This window comes from Myodes glareolus, chromosome 9 (assembly GCF_982192425.1).
Source record: "Myodes glareolus chromosome 9, mMyoGla1.1, whole genome shotgun sequence".
Classification (NCBI taxonomy): domain Eukaryota; kingdom Metazoa; phylum Chordata; class Mammalia; order Rodentia; family Cricetidae; genus Myodes; species Myodes glareolus.
This window is the reverse complement of record NC_142034.1, coordinates 19020689-19039777: the sequence shown is the minus strand read 5'-3', so window position 1 is coordinate 19039777 and position 19089 is coordinate 19020689. Positions and strand designations below refer to the sequence as shown.

The window sequence follows — 19089 nt, the reverse complement described above, 5'->3', positions numbered from 1 at the left end:
GTTTTGGATGGCAATGCAAGATATGATAGAAAGTAAATTAGGTACAAGGTTTTGAACTCACCAAGTTAGCACAGATATTGAGTATTTTCTCTGAATTTGTCAAATGCAAATGGACTAGACATTGTTGTTATTTTATTGCCTTATATGTTGTATACAGTTATGTACTTATTGTATATAATTTTTATATTAATTATAACCTTCCTTTTTATTTTAGACAATAAAATAATTGTAGTTGTATTTCAATTGTATTTTTAATAAATAAAGCTTGCCTGACAACATAAAAGTAAAACTAAACCACTAAAGACCAGGCAGTGGTGTCTCACACCTTTAATCCCAGTACTAGGGAGTCACACCTTTAATCCCAGTATTAGAGAGGAATATAAGGTGGGATGAGACAGGAAGGAATTCATGTTCTTTTAGTCTGATGATTTCTTAGAGGTAAGAGCTCTCTAGTGGCTCAGCTGCTTTGCTTTTCTGATATTCAGGTTGGACCCCAATATCTGTGTCTGGGTTTTTATAAATCTTACTATACTCCTAACTTGAATGAATAGATAAACATGAGGAACCAATACAGCTTTGACCTTGGGATGTTTGTACTACAACCCATTTAACCCCTAGAGACTCCTCTTATCTCTTGCCTCCTTTCTCTTTCTCTTTCATGCACGTGTGTAAAACACATACCACAAAACAAGAGAAAAACAAAGGACTGTAAAGACTCAAAGTAAGAATAACATGGCCATAGTCTACTGTTTTCTGTTTATGGAAGGGTCTAACTTCAGTACCAGAGGCTGATGGGATGAGAGTCTCTGCCCAGTATTCTCTGCTTTCAGATGCTTTCAGTGGATCAAAGCAGTGAAGAAAGGAGTCTTGGAGCACTTGGTTAGTAGTCACTCCTCTCCCCTTACACTTTTTTTCTTAATTATTTTATTGTAACATTTTGTTTCCTTTTTCCAGTCAGTTATATACCTGAGATAGTACATGATTTCAGAACATCCAAAGGAAAAGGGGCCAGCCATTATCTTGGCTTTGATTTCAGCATTTATGTTTTTTGGCACCAGAAGACTTGCAAAATAGTTTGTGGGTTCAAAATGCAGCTCTACCAAAGAAGACAGGGAGTTTAATGTCTAAAATGTCACTTACTAAACAGTCACTGGTGTTTCAGGTTGGGCCACCATATTCCTACACTGACTCACTGTCTTTATCTTCAGAGGTGCAGACTGAATGTCATTAGTCCTTTGGGATGCACTGGGATTCTACTGCTGCTGCTGTGTTTTCTGCTCTTGCTACTTTCTTTCCTGCCTGAAGTGTGTTCCTCTTTGGAATCACGAGGATGAAGTGCCACCTTTTGTCACACAGGGGTGGCTGCAGCGCTGACACTTCTGCTCCAGGTCCTTCTCATCTTCCTCAAAAACCTGCATTTCTCTGTAATCACATCTCGATGGACATTGCTTCGTAGTGATTCTTTAGGCATCTGAGTGGGGTGTTAAAGAAGCCCCACATGGTTCTTGTCAGGCTGAGAAGGCATGCACTGTGCATCACCTGACCATGAGCTTGTTTTTACTTGAATCTGGAGCAGCTTCCACTGAATCTTCAGAAACCTCATTTGCAAAACTGTCACTTGACTCCTGGGAGATTTTCTCCCTAGAACCAGAGAACCATGAGGGGACTTATGCTACCTTACCCAAGAGGACAATGTGGCAGGCAGAGATCATGCCAGGCAGGTAGCCACTGCCTGGTCCTTTGCAGTGGAGGGCCAGGGTATAGCACTAGCCAGGGCATGCTGAAAAGAGGGGGAGAGGCAACGCTTGCTGCTGAAGAAAACTCTGACTACTTGGTTGCCCTCTGCAAGACTTCCAGGCTGGTATCCTCCAAACTATTGTCCCCATATCATTCTTAACCACCTGTGCTGCAGTTCCAACAGAGGGTAACTCAGACAGAGATTTCTTGTGTACGCCATCAAAAAGCACACACTAGAGAAGAAACACTGCTAGAGTGCATCATACATAAAAATTAAAAAAAATGTGCTCTTCATATTAATGAAAATACAAGTCATACCAGGAGAAGGTACTTACTAAACACATACGTGGAAGAAAGGACTTGCATGTAGAGTACAGAAAACAAACAACTCACTCAGCAAGGTGACTAAGTGGGTAAGGGCATTTGCAGTACTCAGAACCTACATGGTGGAAGCAGACTTTTGGAAGTTGTCCTTGGATCTTCACATGAGTGTCACAGCATGTACTTACCACACACATTCACAGACACAAATACATGCATACAAAATAAAGAAAAAGTGATTCTTAGTTTAAAAAAAAGGGGGGGTTATGGTGGCAAAAGCCTGTAAGGTCAGAGAAGACACAATTCAGGAGGCAAAGGCAGGATAGCAGCAAGTGCAAAGGCAACCTGGCCTGTATAAAAGAGACCCTGTCTCAAAGACAAACTAAAACCAAAGCTCAGCAAGATCAAAAACATCTATATTGACACAGATTTAAATACCCAGCACTAAAATATATCTGAGTACAACTAGACAGTCCACAGCACCTATTATTAAGTAAATGCAAATCAGATTACAAGGACACAAACATTACTAGGTATCAGCTAGTAGAAAGCCAACTTTTTGTTGTTGTTGAGACAGCGTCTCATATGTATCCCAGGCTAGTCAGGAACTACTTATGCAGCCAAAGACAACTTAATCTGCTATTCTCCTGTTTCCTCTCCATAAGTGCTGGGAAGGACAGGTATTTACTACCATGCCTGGTTTATATAAACCCAAGGCATCATGATGCTGAGCAAACATTCTACTGAGTACACCCTCCATCCAGGTAAATGCCTTAAGAAAAACTGAAAAATTAAGTGAATGGACCAACTGCCATGCACTGTTGATGAGATATACTAAGAATCACACTCAGTGAGAGAAGACAGATACAAATGGCCACACACTATGAAATGTCCTTTATAAGACATTCTGGAAAAGAGAAACTATAGGCTCAGAAATAAGAATAGTGATGGATTAAAGGGTGAGAGGAGTGACTAAAAAGGCATAGGAAGCCTTTGAACTTTTATTATTAGGTTATGTGTACATGTGTTGTTTGAGCAATCGTGGAGGTAAGAAGACATCCTTGTTGAGTTGGCTTTCTCCGTCCTTAATGTAGTTTCTAGGAATTAAACTCAGGTCACCAAGCTTTCATAGTATTATGCACTGAGCCATCTCACTGCCCATGATGGGCCTTTTGGGGATGATAGAGCTTGCATAGTTACCTAAGCTCTGTAGTAGTAGTTAGATAACTGTGATTTGAACTTAACTGCATGAAAATTTTACCTCAACAATCCTGACAAGAAATTAATAAAACAAAAAAACTAGCATAAAACAAATATTTGAAAAAGCTAGGTGAGCTTATCCTAAGAAAATAAACCTTACAGATGTTCCAGCTGCAGGGTCATCATGAGAATGTTCCCAAGCGTTGTCAGTTGTACTTGTGTTGTCCCCAGGTCTCTGAAGGAGAAAGAGATTTCATGAGGAGTCATTTTCATCGCAAGTGGTTACTTATACTCTGGCTTTCCTATAAAAGTATCTGTCTCAGGAGTAAGTAAGCCCATCAGAGAAGAAACTTCTATAGGGCTTACTATATCTAGTACTATTTACATCATCCACTTAATGAGATGGCATTGAATGGAATCTATCTTCTTACTTCTCATTTTCATATTGCATTTACCATATAACCACTACTTCATATTTTATGTTCTTTTATTTTAAAAAAGAGAAGCATATATATATATATATACTTTCTGAAATGATATATTCATCTTTCTTATCGACTTATTTTGTACATATATGTATCTGTGTATCTAAGTAGGTGCACATGAGTGTGTGGGGATGCCATGGAAGCCAGAAAAGGGGATTGAATCTCTCGGGGCTGGAGTTATAGGATTCTAATGCAAGTCCTCAAATAGAGCAGCTAAAGGTCTCAACCGCTGAGACCAGCTTCATCTAAACTGCATATCTCTCTATGATCTTCAGTACTGGTTTTCCCCAGGCTGAATGCCTTGCCCATTATTTATCTTATCTTCATCCTTTTCTTTGTTAGTAACTTTTGAAAGGATTCAGTTTATTTTAAATTGTGTGTATGTGAGTCTGTGTGTGGAGATCTGTACATGAGTATAGGTGTTTATGAGGGCCAAAAGCATCAGATTCTTCCAGAGCTAAAAACAAAGGCAGTTATGATCAGCCACCTTGGATGCTGGAAATCAAACTCAGGTTTTCTGCAAGACTAGAAGACACTCTTCTTAATTGCTGAGACACCTCTCCAGCCCTTTAATAGCATTTAAAAATAATCAAGTTAAAACTAAAACTGAATTTTTATCTTTAAGACAAAGTACCCTTTGATGAGTAAAGTAGAGCATAGAATACAGGGAGAAATACTAACACTAAAGATCTTTTGAAAAAGTTGTTTGGGAACCTACTATTACAGAAGCTTACACACGCAGTGTGACGTTTTGAATAAGTACGTGCCAGTGGCCAGTGTCAGATGAGCAGTAGTTGGCAACTGAAGTTCAGGGTGTCAGCCCACCAGGAGGAAAACCCTCTGATGGGAGAACCTCACTATGCATGACTATGAAGTTACAGACTCCAGAATGTCTTTTGCTTCTGTTCTGCCTTTACATGTTGCTACTACAATCTTTCCCTGGCATATGGCATGGTGTGAATAGATGTGGAGAGAACCCCACCAACACTTCCTGTATTGTAGTGTGTTTATCTTATGGAAATATTCGTATCTACTGGGCATTTTTTCCCTGGGAATTGTCAAGAAGATTACATATCCCTAGACTGTATTGTCTAATTGACAATTAGGATGATAGCTTATACAGAGTTTTAATGAATAAAAATATATACAAGGATATGTTTCATAGTTAAGGCATATGAATTCCATTTAAAGAGTTGATTTAGATCATAGCTCTGGTTAATGATCAAAGTAAACAACTGGATTTTCCCAGGAGCCAAGATGGCTCTAATTATCTTAATGCTAAAAAGACCAAGTCACAGATTTTAGTATGCACCATTAGCAGAAACAAAGCTATAAAATAACTCTATGTTAGACCAGATGCCTTGCTAATTGTTTTTAAGATAAACAACCCCAGAACAACAATCTAAAGTTTACAAAAACATTTAGAGAAGCTGTCTGATTTTTTAGGCTAGGACTGAAAGGGCAAAGCAGCTTGACTGCTGAGTGCACCTCCCTTGTACGTCTGATCAATTCTCTGTCCAGATTCTTGTCTCAGTTTCTGATATGGGAATGTACCCTGGAGACTTTGAGAGTGTATCCTCAGGTAAGTTGTTCATGCTCCATGGAAAAGTCACGCATACAAAAGTATAAGAACACAAAGTGGGGTGGGCAGGGAAGGGGTGTGGATTTGGGAAGAGCTGGGGAAGGAATGAATGTGATCAAAACAAAGTGTATGATATTATCAAATAACTAATAAGAAATGAGAAAGTATACTTGCTAGTGGAAATCAGAAAGAAAGATAGGAGTCATCTCAAACTATAAGACTATCATAATACTTACAGATATTTTAATGCTGGCAATTTAAAAAAGTAGGGATCTTCAACAACTGTGAGAGGATTACGGCTGAGAATTCTAAAAAATACAAAGCAATTGAAATTACCAGCATTTTCAATGTGCATGAGTCTATTTATATAGTTTAGATTAATTTCTTTGGTATATGGAACTTTTTAAAATTAGTTTGTGGGACAACAAGATGACTCAACCGGTAAATTGCCATCAAACCTGACAATTTAGGTTCAACCCCTAGGACTTGTGTGATGGAAGGAAAACACTGGCTTCCCCAAGTTGTCCTCTGACCTCTACATAAATGCTATAGCAATCACATGCTCTGGCACACATGTACCCACATACATACATACCTAGACTCCATAAACATCCATACTTTGGAAACTATTCATATGTATAACATTAAAGACAAGAGGGAGGAAAACGGGGGGAAAAGTGGATTGCAAAGAAAAAATGCCAATAAATTTTTTTGGTCAAAAATCTTACGGATGAAGAGCTGGAGATATGGCTCAGTGGTTAGAAGTGCTGGTTGCACTTGTAAAGGACCCAGGTTCAGGTCCCAGCATTGGCACAGTGGTTTACAACCATCCATAACTCTAATTTCAGGAATCCAATGCCCTCTTCTGACTTCTGAGGGCACGGTCTGCAAGGACAAACATGCAGGCAAAATACTCAGACACAAAAAAACAAATCTAATTTTTTTAAAAAAAAATCTTACAATTACACTCATAGTAAACCCTTTCAATGTATGAAACTATTTTTAATGTGTCCCACAGTTCAAGATGCATGCCCATTTTTAGAAATATAATTTGTAGTTAATTCAGCTAAGAGAGGAAATGTTTGTGAGAGGGAGTTTGGGGGCAGGGAGATTATTTCCCTGGCTGCTGTGGGCACACATTCCGCTCCTTCAGCCAATAGCCCTTAAGATACCAGCCCACTTGGGTGTGGTCTCTGATATAGTAAAAGCACCTGTAAAGTGTGCCCTCTCTCTTGCTTCCGGCCCTGCTTACAGCTGCTAGACTCTGTGCTTGTTCATGCAGAGGACTGTTATCTAGGACAGTGATCTCTAAGTTTTCCCTTAAATAAATAATCCTTTTATTATTCATAATTCTGAACTGGTGTGGGATTATTTTGGGACTTCTATCATCATCTGAACGTTTGGTTTTAGAACCCCTAGCTCTGACTGCACACCACTGGGCTCGGAGCAAGTCCAGCTCGGCTTGAGTCCTCCTTCACCCTGGCTCAGCCAGCACAGAGCCAGCAGTTCATTTGGATATAGAATTCTTATGCAGCAGCAGTTTTTCTTGCTACAGATTAGCCGCGGTTCTTTACATTATCTCATTACACACCTTGGAGCAGCTTCAAGTCCCCACATGCTTTCCCTGGTGCCTATGTCCTGCTGCCATGCACTGTGCAGAAATTCAGACAGGATACAGCTTCCCCAGGTGCCTTCTGTTATCTGATTATCCTTGTGCTTCTGTGGTTGCTGACTGATCAGCGCACACTGCGGTACACACAGTCTGTGATTTCTATTAAATAACTATTATTAATCTAAACATATATTTCAGCTTAGATTAATAAAATCATATTCAGACTAGCCACATGACTCCAAGTGTACTGCTAGGCCCCATGACACCTACTGGCAGGTAGTGGTTATTTCATCTACTCCAGCTCAAAATCAACCATAAGTAAGATTTATAAATTGAAATATAAATTATAAATTTATAATTTAAAAGGACAATGTCAGACAACTTAACCTTCCAATGTTTCAATAGCCTCTTTACTTACACCATGTACGAGGTTTTACAAGACTTATATGATTTCACTCCTATATCACTACTTTTGATTCTGGGGATTAGTCTTGTCCTCAATATTTTTTTCATAAAAATATGGCTTGACAATAGGGTTAAGAATGAGGCACTTTTAGAAATGAAATGGTCTTTACAGACTGATACCAAACTTCTCAGAAAAGAGGTTGGAACCCTGAAGGAGGATACAAACAGTTTAACTAACAAAACTCAGTCAATTAAGGTACTTTTAGAAAAGGTACAGACAGATAGTAATTTATTCAAAGAAAAATTCAGCACTCTGGGAAGGATACAGCCAATTTGGCACATAAAACTCAATCAATGAAAGTGGGTGCTGAAATGCTACTTGAGAGAATTCATACTGTTGAATGTATTAATCGGACTCTGTCAAAGGGGTATGACAGATTGACTGATAGAATGTCTCTCCAGGAAGGTAATATACATGCTATAATGATTATGTGCAAGGATGAGACATTATCTCTATTGGACAGATTTCATATCTTGGAATTCTCAATAAGAGCATTAGAACAGAGCACTGGACAGGAGATCCAGATATTACAAAAGGCAGTGGTAAATATATTGGAAAATACTGACAACTTATCTAATTTGATGACCAGGGACAAAAGGTACAAAAACAAAATTTAGCCTCATTAGTACACAAAAATCTCCAGGATAGCTTCCCTAGAATTCTGCCTGCCCCTTTTCAGTAATAACATCAGAAAGAGTATCTGAGTACCCTAAGTACCCTAAGGTTGTCAAAGAATATTAAAGGGAGTCCATACATATGACTGATCAAAAGGAAATTAAACAACTTACAGACTACATCTGTCTTTTGTTAGGGAAATGGTCAAAACAAGGGCTTCCAGTAACAAAGCAATGCCACAGGACTAGACTCATTTAATCCTAGCAGTTCTAGAAAATGTACTGTAGTTACTTGGGGGATGCTTTTTTAAGGAAGAAGCTAGAATTTTAGAACAACAGAAAAAAGCAAAAGGATTTGAGATTTCCCTAGATCAAATTCTAGGAGAGGAACTTTACTCTGAACCTCAGGACCAAACTCTTTTTGATGAGCACACCTTGTCCCTATGCAGCACAGCATCTTGAAAGGCTTGAGACAGGATTTAGGAACTAACAAAGAGAGTTGAATCATATCTTAGGGTTAAACAGTGTCAGAGAGAAACTTTTAGTGACTTTTTACAAAGACTAATTAGGGCTGTACGAATAAGGGTAACTGACCCAGAAGATAGACATATACTAATTGAATCTTTGGCTTATGAGAATGCCAACATAGAATGCAAAGGGATCCTTAAGACTTTAAAGATCAGAACAGCACCCATGGATGAATGGGTCTTGCATAAAATGAATGTTAGGACAGTTGACTATAGTAGTGAAGCTTGGGAAGGAAAAGCAATTTCGAATGATAAGAGAAGACATCAAAATACCAAATGTTTTAATTGTGGTAGAATGGGACATCTGAGAAGGGACTGTAGCCAAGGGATTCCTAGGAAAAATGTCTCCTCTGGAAATGGCAGGAATAGGAGGACTCAGCCTTCAGGTATATGTAGGAGGTGTGACAAAGGCCGACATTAGGTCAATGAATGTAGGTCAATGAAAGATAGACAAGGCAACCCTATTCCAATCGGGAAACACCATAGGGGGCCTCTTGCAGCCCCCCAATGATGAATGTGGTTCAGTCATTCCCAGTTACTGTAGAGAATATGTCTCACCAGAAAAATTAAGAAGTCCAAATCCGGCTTTAAAAACAAGAAAACTATACCCACATTCCCAAAAAATGGACTATGGATATTTTCATTTGTTTAGAATGTTGGTTACAAGTTGTTATGGCTAATAGTCAGGAGAAAATCTAAACAAAGAATATCAGATTTAGAGTTCTTGCTTTTTGGTTTTTTTTTTAAAAAAGAGGGGGAAGTGCTGTGGGATATTGGTCTGTATCCCGTCAATTATATTTTAAATAAATGCTGATTGGCCAGTAGCCAGGCAGGAAGTATAGGTGGGACAACCACGTAGGAAGGAGAGGCAGGGCAAAAGAACAGGAGAATTCAGGGAAGAAGAAAGCTTGTTCGGCAGTCCTGTCCCAGCCACAGGAGAAGCAAGATGTGACTGTCTCGCTGAATAAGGTACTGAGCCATGTGGCCAGCATAGATAAGAATAATGGGCTAACATAAATTATAAGAGTTAATAAGAAGCCTGAGCTAATGGGCCAATCAGTTTATAGTTAATGTAGACCTCTGTGTGATTTCTTTGGGACTTAACAACTGCGGGAACCAGGTAGGACAGAAAACTCAGTCAACAGATGGCACCTATGTGAACAAGTGCATCCACATAAAGCCTAAGAGAGCTTGGGAAGTAATTCTAGACATAAAATAATAAGAGTTCAGCATGGCTTATTGATAGTAGCAGTCTCTTGGCTGGGCTCTGCTCACTAGAGGCAAGCACTCTCATTTAAGAGAGGCTTCCTGACTCAGCTTTAGCTGTAAAACCTTGCAGCTCTTTTAAGAGGTCCTGCCACAAAAAACACTTAAATGGTGTTGATGAAAAGCTGACTGCATGCTTTTTGGTTTTCAGCCATAGCAGAAAAAAGGCCATGCTGTTTTAAAATGCCGGCTTTCTGGGCCATCCTGTCAGTGCAAACTCTGACTCTTTCAGGCAGGAGGTCCGGCTACAGAGCATTTGAGTGTGGCTTGTGAGCAGACTGCTGCAGCTTGCTTGCTGGTAGGGACCTTGAAACGCCATAGAGTTGTGGCAATAAACGTGGCTACCACTGGTATGGTGCGGGAAAATTGTCTGTATTCTGTCAATCATGTTTTAAATAAACGCTGATTGGCCAGGCAGGAAGTATAGGCAGGAAAACCAGACAGGAAGTAGAGGTGATGCAATGAGAACAGGAAAATTCTGGGAAGGAGGAAGCTGATTCCTCCCAGTCCTGTGCAGACCACCAAGGAAGCAGGATGTGACCTGTCAGCTGAAAAAGGTACCGAGCCATATGGTTAAAATAGATCAGAATAATGGGTTAATATAAATCATAAGAACTAATAAGAAGCCTGAGCTAATGGGACAATCAGCTTATAACTTATGGAGACCCCTGTGTGATTTTCTTTGAGGCTAAACAGCTGTGGGAACCGGGCAGAACAGAAACCCCCAACAAACAATCCAGCCTTCATGTTACACTGATACCTCTGCCTTGAGGCTGGAATCTCAGAAAGCTAAGGAATGTACTAGATTCAGCCATCAAAGCCATGACTTTAATCCTCCCCATATTGCTTAGCAAATTAAAGACTCACGTGGTCAGTAAAAGAGAGATATACAGTAAAGATAGACTCAAAGACAAAGAGAAAACCTCTAAATGTATTACAGTCTGTTTAAAATATATTTACAGGCTTGGGAGAAAAAAAGGTTGAAGTCCTTAAAATAAAAGAGAATAGTTGGGTATGGTGGCACACACCTTTAATCTATACCAACACTTGGAAGACAGAGGCAGGCAGACCTCTGTGAGTTCAAGGCATGGTGGCAAATACTTTTAATCTCCATGCTTGGGAGGCAAAGGTAGACAGATCTCTGTGAATTCAAGATGTGGTGGAACACACCTTTAATCCCAGCACTTGGGAGGCAGAGGCAGGCAGATCTCTGTGAGTTCAAGGACAGCCTGGTCTACAGAGGGAGTTCAAGAACAGCCAAAGATACACAGAGAACCTGTCTCAAAAAGCCAAAAATTAAAAGAAAAAAATAAAAGAAATAGAGGTTAAAATAAAGCCATGTAAAGACGAAAATATAGAGAGCCTGGATACTGTATGTTATTATGCTCTCTTTGAATTGTTTGAATGCTAAGGAAGGAATAACAGCTGCTAATAGATATTTGTTTATAAATGCTGCTGAATTAATCCAAGATAAGTATTTTTAAAATACCTTGACTTCAAAATTGAAGTCAAAATATATGCTACTCTGGAGAAGAGGTTTTGCTTTTGTTTCAATAGAAAATGAGAGGCTATGGATTCATTCTGAGTTAAGAAAAATCAGGTTTGATCAAGGAAGACCACCTGAGAAATCTCTGGTAGAAACAGATGGCCCAGATGTCTGAGTTCTACATCCAGAACAGATTCAAGATGCTGCTTGAGATGATCAAGCCTCACAGGATACTCCAGTCAGGACTCGATCATAATTCTAAATTTTCTTTAGGTCCCCATAAGATTATCAGTGCCCTCCACCAGCATGTAGAACTACACCCACATTCCCAAAAAATGGACTATGGATATTTTCCTTTGTTTAGACATTGGTTACAAGTTGTTATGGCTAATAGTCAGGAGAAAAGCTAAATAAAGGATATCAGATTCAGAGTTTTTTTTTTTAAAAAAAAGGGGGGAGTGGTGTGGGACAATGGTCTGTATTGTGTCAATTGTATTTTAAATAAATGCTGATTGGCCAGTAGCCAGGCAGGGAGTATAGGTGGGACAACCAGGCAGGAAGGAGAGGCAGGACAACAAGAACAGGAGAATTCAGGGAAGAAGAAAGCTTATTCGGCAGTCCTGTCGCAGCCACGGGAGAAGCAAGATGTGACTGTCTCCCTGAATGAGGTACTGAGCCATGTGGCTAGCATAGACATGAATAATGGTCTAATATAAGTTATAGGAGTTAATAAGAAGCCTGAGTTAAAAGGGCAATCAGTTTATAGTTAACGTAGACCTCTGTGTGATTTCTTTGGGTCTTAATGACTGCAGGAACCAGGCAGGACAGAAAACTCAGTTAATAAAGGATGAGTCAAAAACTCCAGTAAGACAAAAGAAACATGTATTCTGGCAGACTTCTATCAATGATCAAAGAACAAAGCTAAGAGTATGTATAAATGGCATTTTTATTGAAGTCTTACTAGACACAAGTGTGAATGTAAGTATCATTACTCCAAAATATTGGAATACAAACTGGCCTCTTCAAGAGGTAGATATTCAGTTCCTGGGAATTGGACCCTATCTCGGGTAAACACAGCATGAGATGGGTTGAATTTATAGGGCAAGAAGGGCAAATAGGAAGACTGAGGCCGTATGCAGCAAATATTGTAGTGACTTTGTGACGTTGTGATCAATTGCAGCAATGGAATACAAAGAATAACATTCCAGCAGCCCCCAAAACTTATGTTTCTTAGGAAAATATTAGAAGATATTATAGACAATGGACACAAGCCATTCAGGCTGTACAACAACACAAAGCAATTGATAAACCTTCAAAGGTACCAATGGTCCTGCCTTTAAAATGGTTAACTGAGACACAAATATAGGTTAAACAGTGGGCTCTAGTTGAAGAAAAACTACAGGCTTTAAATCAATTGGTACAAGAGCAACTAAATGCTTGACATATTGAAGAATCTACCAGCCCTTGGAATACTTCTGTATTTGTTGTTAAAAAGAAATCTTGAAAATGGAGAATGGTGACAAATCTAAGGGCTATCAACCAAGATTGATCTAAGGTTATTCAACCTATGGGCCCTCTACAATCTGGAATTCCTCTGCCTTCTCTGTTATCAAAGGAATGGCCTCTCATAGTTATTAATTTAAAGGATTGTTTCTTTACTATATATTTACAAGAAAAGGATAGAGAAAAGTTTGCCTTCACAGTGCCTACTTATAATAATTCTCAGCCTATTAGGAGATATCAATAGACCATTCTCCCACAGGGAATGCTTAATAGCCCCACGCTGTGCCAATACTCAGTCAGTCAGCAATTGGAAATAATATGCAAGCCATTTCCTAAGTCTATAATCTACCATTACATGGATGACATTTTGTTATCTGATTCAAATACAGATACTTTAGAAAGGATGTTTGAAGAAGTAAAGAAACTCTTGCCTAAATCGGGATTACAAATTGCTTCTGAAAAAATTCAAAGAGGAAATTCTGTTAATTACCTAGGTTACAGAATAGGCTTACAGAAAATTAGAACACAAAAGGCACAAATTAGGAGGGACTGACTATGGACTCTTAATGACTTTCAAAGATTATTAGGAAACATTTCCAGTCTGTGACCGGCTGTTGGGATAACACCTGATCTAATAATTCATTTAAACAAAACCTTAGATGGTGATAAAGACTTGAATAGTCACAGAGAATAAACAACAGAAAAGGAATTGATAGTTGTTGAGGAGAAATTGCAGAAGGCACATGTGGATAGGGTAAATCCAAATCTTAATTGTATTCTAGTTATATTGCCTTCCAGAATTTCCCCTACAGAAATTTTAATGCAGAGGGAAGATATTATCTTAGAATGGATCTTTTTACCACATAAACCAAGTAAAAATTTAAAATTTATGTGGAAAAGGTCTCTGAATTAATTATAAAAGGTAAATTGAGACTTTGTCAATTAGCAGGTATATACCCAGCAGAGATTATAGTGCCTTATACTGCTGAAGAAATGGAAAAGTTATGGCAAGACAATGAACCGTGGCAAAGGGTTTTTGCTATTTTGGGGGAAGAAATTAATAGCAATTATCCCAAAAGTGATAGACTCAACCTTTTAAAGAGAACTTCTTAGATTATTCCCTGAATTGTATGTGATGCACCAATAACTGAAGCCCATACATTTTATAATGATGCAAATAAATCAGGGAAGGCAGATTACAAATCAGAAGAATTAAGTAAGGTAGAACAAAGCCCTTATAATTCTGTCCAGAAGGCAGAATTACATGCTATTCTTATGGTACAAATGGATTTTAAAGCTCCTCTCAATATAGTTACTGGTTTCCAATATGCAGAAAGAGTTGTCTTGCATATTGAAACTGTTGAATTTATACCAGATGATACAGAATTGACTTCATTATTCATTCAGGTGCAAGATATAATCAGGAATAGGCTTTGTCCTATACACATCTGATACAGGTCTGCCAGGTCTTCTAGCACAAGGTAATGCAGAAACTGATCAATTATTGATAGGAAGTGTGCTGCAAGCCTCTGAATTTCATAAAAAACATCATGTCAATAGCAAAGGTTTAAAGAAAGAGTTTTCTATTACATGGCAACTAGCTAAGGAGATTATAAAGAAATTTCTTACTTGCTCTTCCTATAACCAAACACCATTGCCTGCAGGGAGTAATCCTAAGGGTACTCAAAGTAATTAAATATGGCGATGTATGTGTTTCACTATGCAGAATTTGGAAAATTAAAATATGTACACCACATCATAGATATGTACTCAGGTTTTTAATGGGCAACTGCCTTGAGCTCGGAAAAGGCTGATTCAGAAATCACGCATTCATTAGAAGTTATGGCCATCATGGGCATTCCTGCACAAATAAAGACAGACAATGATCTGGCATATGGATCTAAGAAAATGAAATGGTTCTTTGCTTATTATTATTTAAAGCACATTACAGGTATACCAAATAATCCTATAGGTCAGGCACTTATAGAAAGGTCAAATGGTACTATAAAGGATATGCTGAACAAACAGAAAGGGATGAATATACCCCCAGAAATAGGTTGCATAGTGCTTTCTTAACCTTGAATTTTCTTAACACTAATGAGAAAGGAACAACAGCAGCAGAGAGGCATTGAACAATGGAAAAACACTTCTGAATTGAATCAACCAGTATATTTCAAGGATGTGTTAACCTCACAATGGAAATCAGGAGATGTGCTATGTTGGGGAAGGGGTTTAGTTCTTGTTTACACAGGAGAATAAAAATTATGGATATCATCAAAATTAATAAAGATTCACTTTGAAAAAAAAATCCTCTTGAAAAGAAGAAATGACAGCTCATCCATAACAGTGGTGATCATACAGGTGGTAAGAAAACCTCATAAGGCAGGGTTCTGCTCTTGTCTTTACAAAAAAAGAACATCTTCAAATATTCAAGAGACCTTGGATGTTTGGATGCTGACAGAAGGAAAAATAACTACCCAATAAGGATCATCAAGAAAAAGGAATATGACTTGTAAGGACAGGTCATCAAACATATATGTTTAAATACAAACACACACACACACACACACACACACACACACACACACACACACACACACACACACATATATATATATATATATATATATGAATATATAGAGCTAATTTTGGAGTTGGACAATGGTTCTGTACTTCTCTAAATCCAAGCATGTTGTTAAAAGGAACATTCAGAGTTTCTCTTTCATATCGGGAGCCATATGGTATGGGACAGAAGGAAGACTTTAGGAAAATTTTCACTTTCTCCATGTCTATTTTGTCTATATCATATTCTTCATTGAGTTTATGTTTATGTGATTGATGTTTAAGTTTTCCATAATGAACAATAGTTTTTTTTTACAGATCATTTTCCTGTAGGAATCTTTGAAGTTTCCAGGAAGAAGATGGGGCCCCACAGAAACAACTCCACCTGGTTGAGATGACATCATGATGCTATCAGCACTAATATAAGACCAGTATTTGGGGTACCAGCTGCTGAAATGGTGCACCTTCTCATGACATTCTGGCCAGAACTCTAAATAAAAACTTGGGGGAAAAAGCCTATTGACTGCTCAAAAATAGTTTGCAACTATACTATATAGTAATTTTGAAACTTAACCATCACTTTACTTTTGCAGGATTCCATTAATAGAACATTACCCCCATGACAGTGGGAAGCAATTCTAGAGGACGACGCCCCCATCCCAAAAAAGTTTGTCCTTAGGGTTGGGAACACCTTTTAGGGGTTATTGATTATTACTTGTACTCTATAGAGGGTTGGGATGAAAACTATGTTTGTTAAAAAAAAAGGATTAAAAATAGTAGGTAATAGAGTAAATATTTATGAGCTATTATTTATGGATAATTTACATTGGTATGTTTTTTGTATATTGATACAAGTTCAAATTATATTTGTTATTTTTGTTTATATTATTGCACATCCATGCAAAGTTATTCTGTCAGATTATATATATGCATGTTCATACCTTTGCTTAGGTCATTTTATATATTGATACAACTTTTTAGGATATATTTTCATATTGCATTATAGATTACTCGTACTTCTGATAAAGATTCTCAGAGTGTTTACATTTTGAGTTCATTGTCCTCATTTGTTGCACATTTGTTTACAGATTATTTAAGTTTTAGTCTTTAAGTTATACAGGTATTAAACATTATAGGTCAATAGTTGTTCGTGTTTGTTGTACATACAATCAGATCAATTAGGTTCTTTAGATACATAGAGATTGTATTCTGTCTAGATAGGTAACTTTAACAAATTCAAGGATCTATAGAACATAGAATTTAAATAACAGGGTTTTGCTGTCATGAGACACGATTGCTCTTGATAGCACCAATCTATTCCCGAGAGAATGTTGAGCACCAAAGACACTTCACTCGGAGTTTGTTTTCTTCTTGGCACAATTGGTCTTTGGACAAGGAACTGCCCACACCTCAACCACTGACAAAGTACATGGTATCGGAAATGGATAAGCAGGACACAAGGGAAAAGGCTGTCAAATTTTGGCAAGAAATGGTAAGATGGCTCTGAAAAATTTCCTGACTCTGAAAATGGTCAAAGTTGGTTGCTTCAACGTTGCAAATGAGACTTTGGGTGATTGTTCAGGCAGCTAATTGTCTCTGTCATATATTGCTCACTTTGGAAGCTGCTTGACTGTACTTCCTGCCTGCTCAAGTAATATTATCTCCCTTCTCAGGCTTTCAATTGAGTTGAAGATTAGATAGTTGTAGTTACTGTACTCTTCTGATCTAACCAAGCCATTTCCTATACAAGACTTAGGTTCCTTAGGATACAATGTTTATTCCTTGCTTAATATTGTTTATGTTGGTTATAATTCTAATTATACTTGATATCTGTTCCTAGTGCCTATAGTTTTGTATTGGGTTTGGAACTTTCTTATTTAAACAAAAGGGGGAGATGCTGTATGAAGACATTCCATTCCTTCAGCCAATAGCCTTTAAGATACCAGCCCACTTGAGTGTTGATTCTGATACTGTAAAAGCAGCTGTACAGCATGCACACACTCTCTCTCTTGTTTCTGGCTCCCACTTCCAGCTGCTAGACTCTGTTCTTGTTTGTGCAGAGGACTGTTATCTATGACAGTGATTTATAAGTTTTCCCTTAAATAAATAATCCTTTTATTATTCATAATTCTGAACTGGTGTGGGATCATTTTATGACTTCTGTCATCACCTGGCTTTGGAGCCAAAAGAAAAAAGGACGTCAGAGGAGGAACTGGTTGTATCCAAACTCCATCAAATAGTCTCACTTACATTCTTGATTAACAAAGCCTGTGTGAGGGTGCCTGCAATAATTTGTCAGTCTCCTGGTCCACTGTGGTGATATCCTGTTTGTATTCTAATAAAGCTTGCCTGAAGATCAGAGGGTGGAGCTAGCCACTAGCTAACTATAGAGATCTGGAAGCCTTTACAGACAGACAGGAAGTAATATGGCTGGGCAGAGAGAGAAATATAAGACAGAAGGAGACAGTAGTTCAGCCCTTTTTTGGCTGAGGAGTTAGCAAAGTAAGACTTGGCTGTGGCTTGTTCCTTTCTCTTTCTGAGCTTTCAGCATTTACTCCCATATCTGGCACTGGGTTTTTATTATTAAAATCAATTAGAATTTATGCAACAATTGGCGTCCAATTTTATGGCATGAATTCACCAAAAAAAAAAAAAAGCCACTTGCCTGTGGCTTTGTAGCCACTGGCACATGCCAGGACTGCATTAGGGGCCTCCCGCCAGAGTCACCCCCTGCTGGCTAGGTCTTCTTTTCTTTGTTTCCCCAAGTCTCTGAGCGAGTTTGGAACTTTCCTGTTGTAGCCTCTCTACAACTGTCTCCAGCTGCCACCCAAACTCCAGAAGCACCGGGCTCCAAACGTCACATAACTTACCTGCCCTAGACCAGCTGGTTTTGCCTTCAGGCAGCTCCTGCCACATATGCTTCTTCTGCATAATTCTGTGTGCATTTTTCAGACAGCCAGTTCCCATTCCCCCATGGGTTGTGGGCTCCACTGAACCCTCTCCTCAAGTTGCTGACACACGAGGTAGCTGCCTTGACATCTGCTCATGCTTCTACTATTGCAAATGCCACACAATCTCAGCTTGCGGCTACATGCTATCAGCCACAGCTGTCCCCAATCAGGCTGTTCACTGCTTGTGTTCTTCACTCATTCTACACCTCACTTTTCTCTGACATCCCCAGAAGATTTGGTGAGACAATTAGGAATTCTTAAAGTGGGGAATTAGCTTTCCCACGTTACAAAATGGGAAACACTATTATGTTGGAGGGAGTTAGGTGTCTGTATGACTATACAATAAATGGTCTAAAATTGGAACAATTAAATGAAGGTATAATCAATTTAAACAGTATAGACATAATGTTAATTATCATTTTGATGTTTATTATTGATTTGATAATTCTTGGTTTGACCTTTAAAAAGATGGCTGATGTGAGTGCCAAGATACAGGCCTTAGAAAAACTTATTAAAACAGATCATAGAGATATTCAGATCCAGACAGAAGAATTTAAAGGGGAATCAATCTCAACATTGCACTTTAAGATTAGAGAGGAACAGTCTAAGGTTTTCAAACATTCAACTTTAATTTATCAGGAACCTTACAGGAACAACTGCCAAATGATAGATATCCCCAAGGCAGTGCAAGAGCTGAAAGGACTCCTGATGAAATGTTAGATTTAAGGAGATTCAAGGAAGCAATAGTCTCACGTGGTATGCATTCACTTTTTGTGA

At 38.4% G+C, this 19089-nt stretch overlaps 1 protein-coding gene across 1 annotated transcript in view; it reads right to left on the bottom strand.

Annotated features, from left to right (window-relative positions):
* Positions 1 to 19089, bottom strand: part of LOC125407959 (uncharacterized) — a 129229-nt gene that overhangs the window by 53224 nt on the left and 56916 nt on the right. The window contains exons 8-9 of the mRNA XM_087909895.1: positions 5562 to 5633; positions 3419 to 3493 (exon numbers count right to left, since the gene is read on the bottom strand). Of these exons, the coding sequence (XP_087766021.1) occupies positions 3419 to 3493; positions 5562 to 5633 (147 nt within the window). The remainder of the gene's footprint in view (positions 1 to 3418; positions 3494 to 5561; positions 5634 to 19089) is intronic.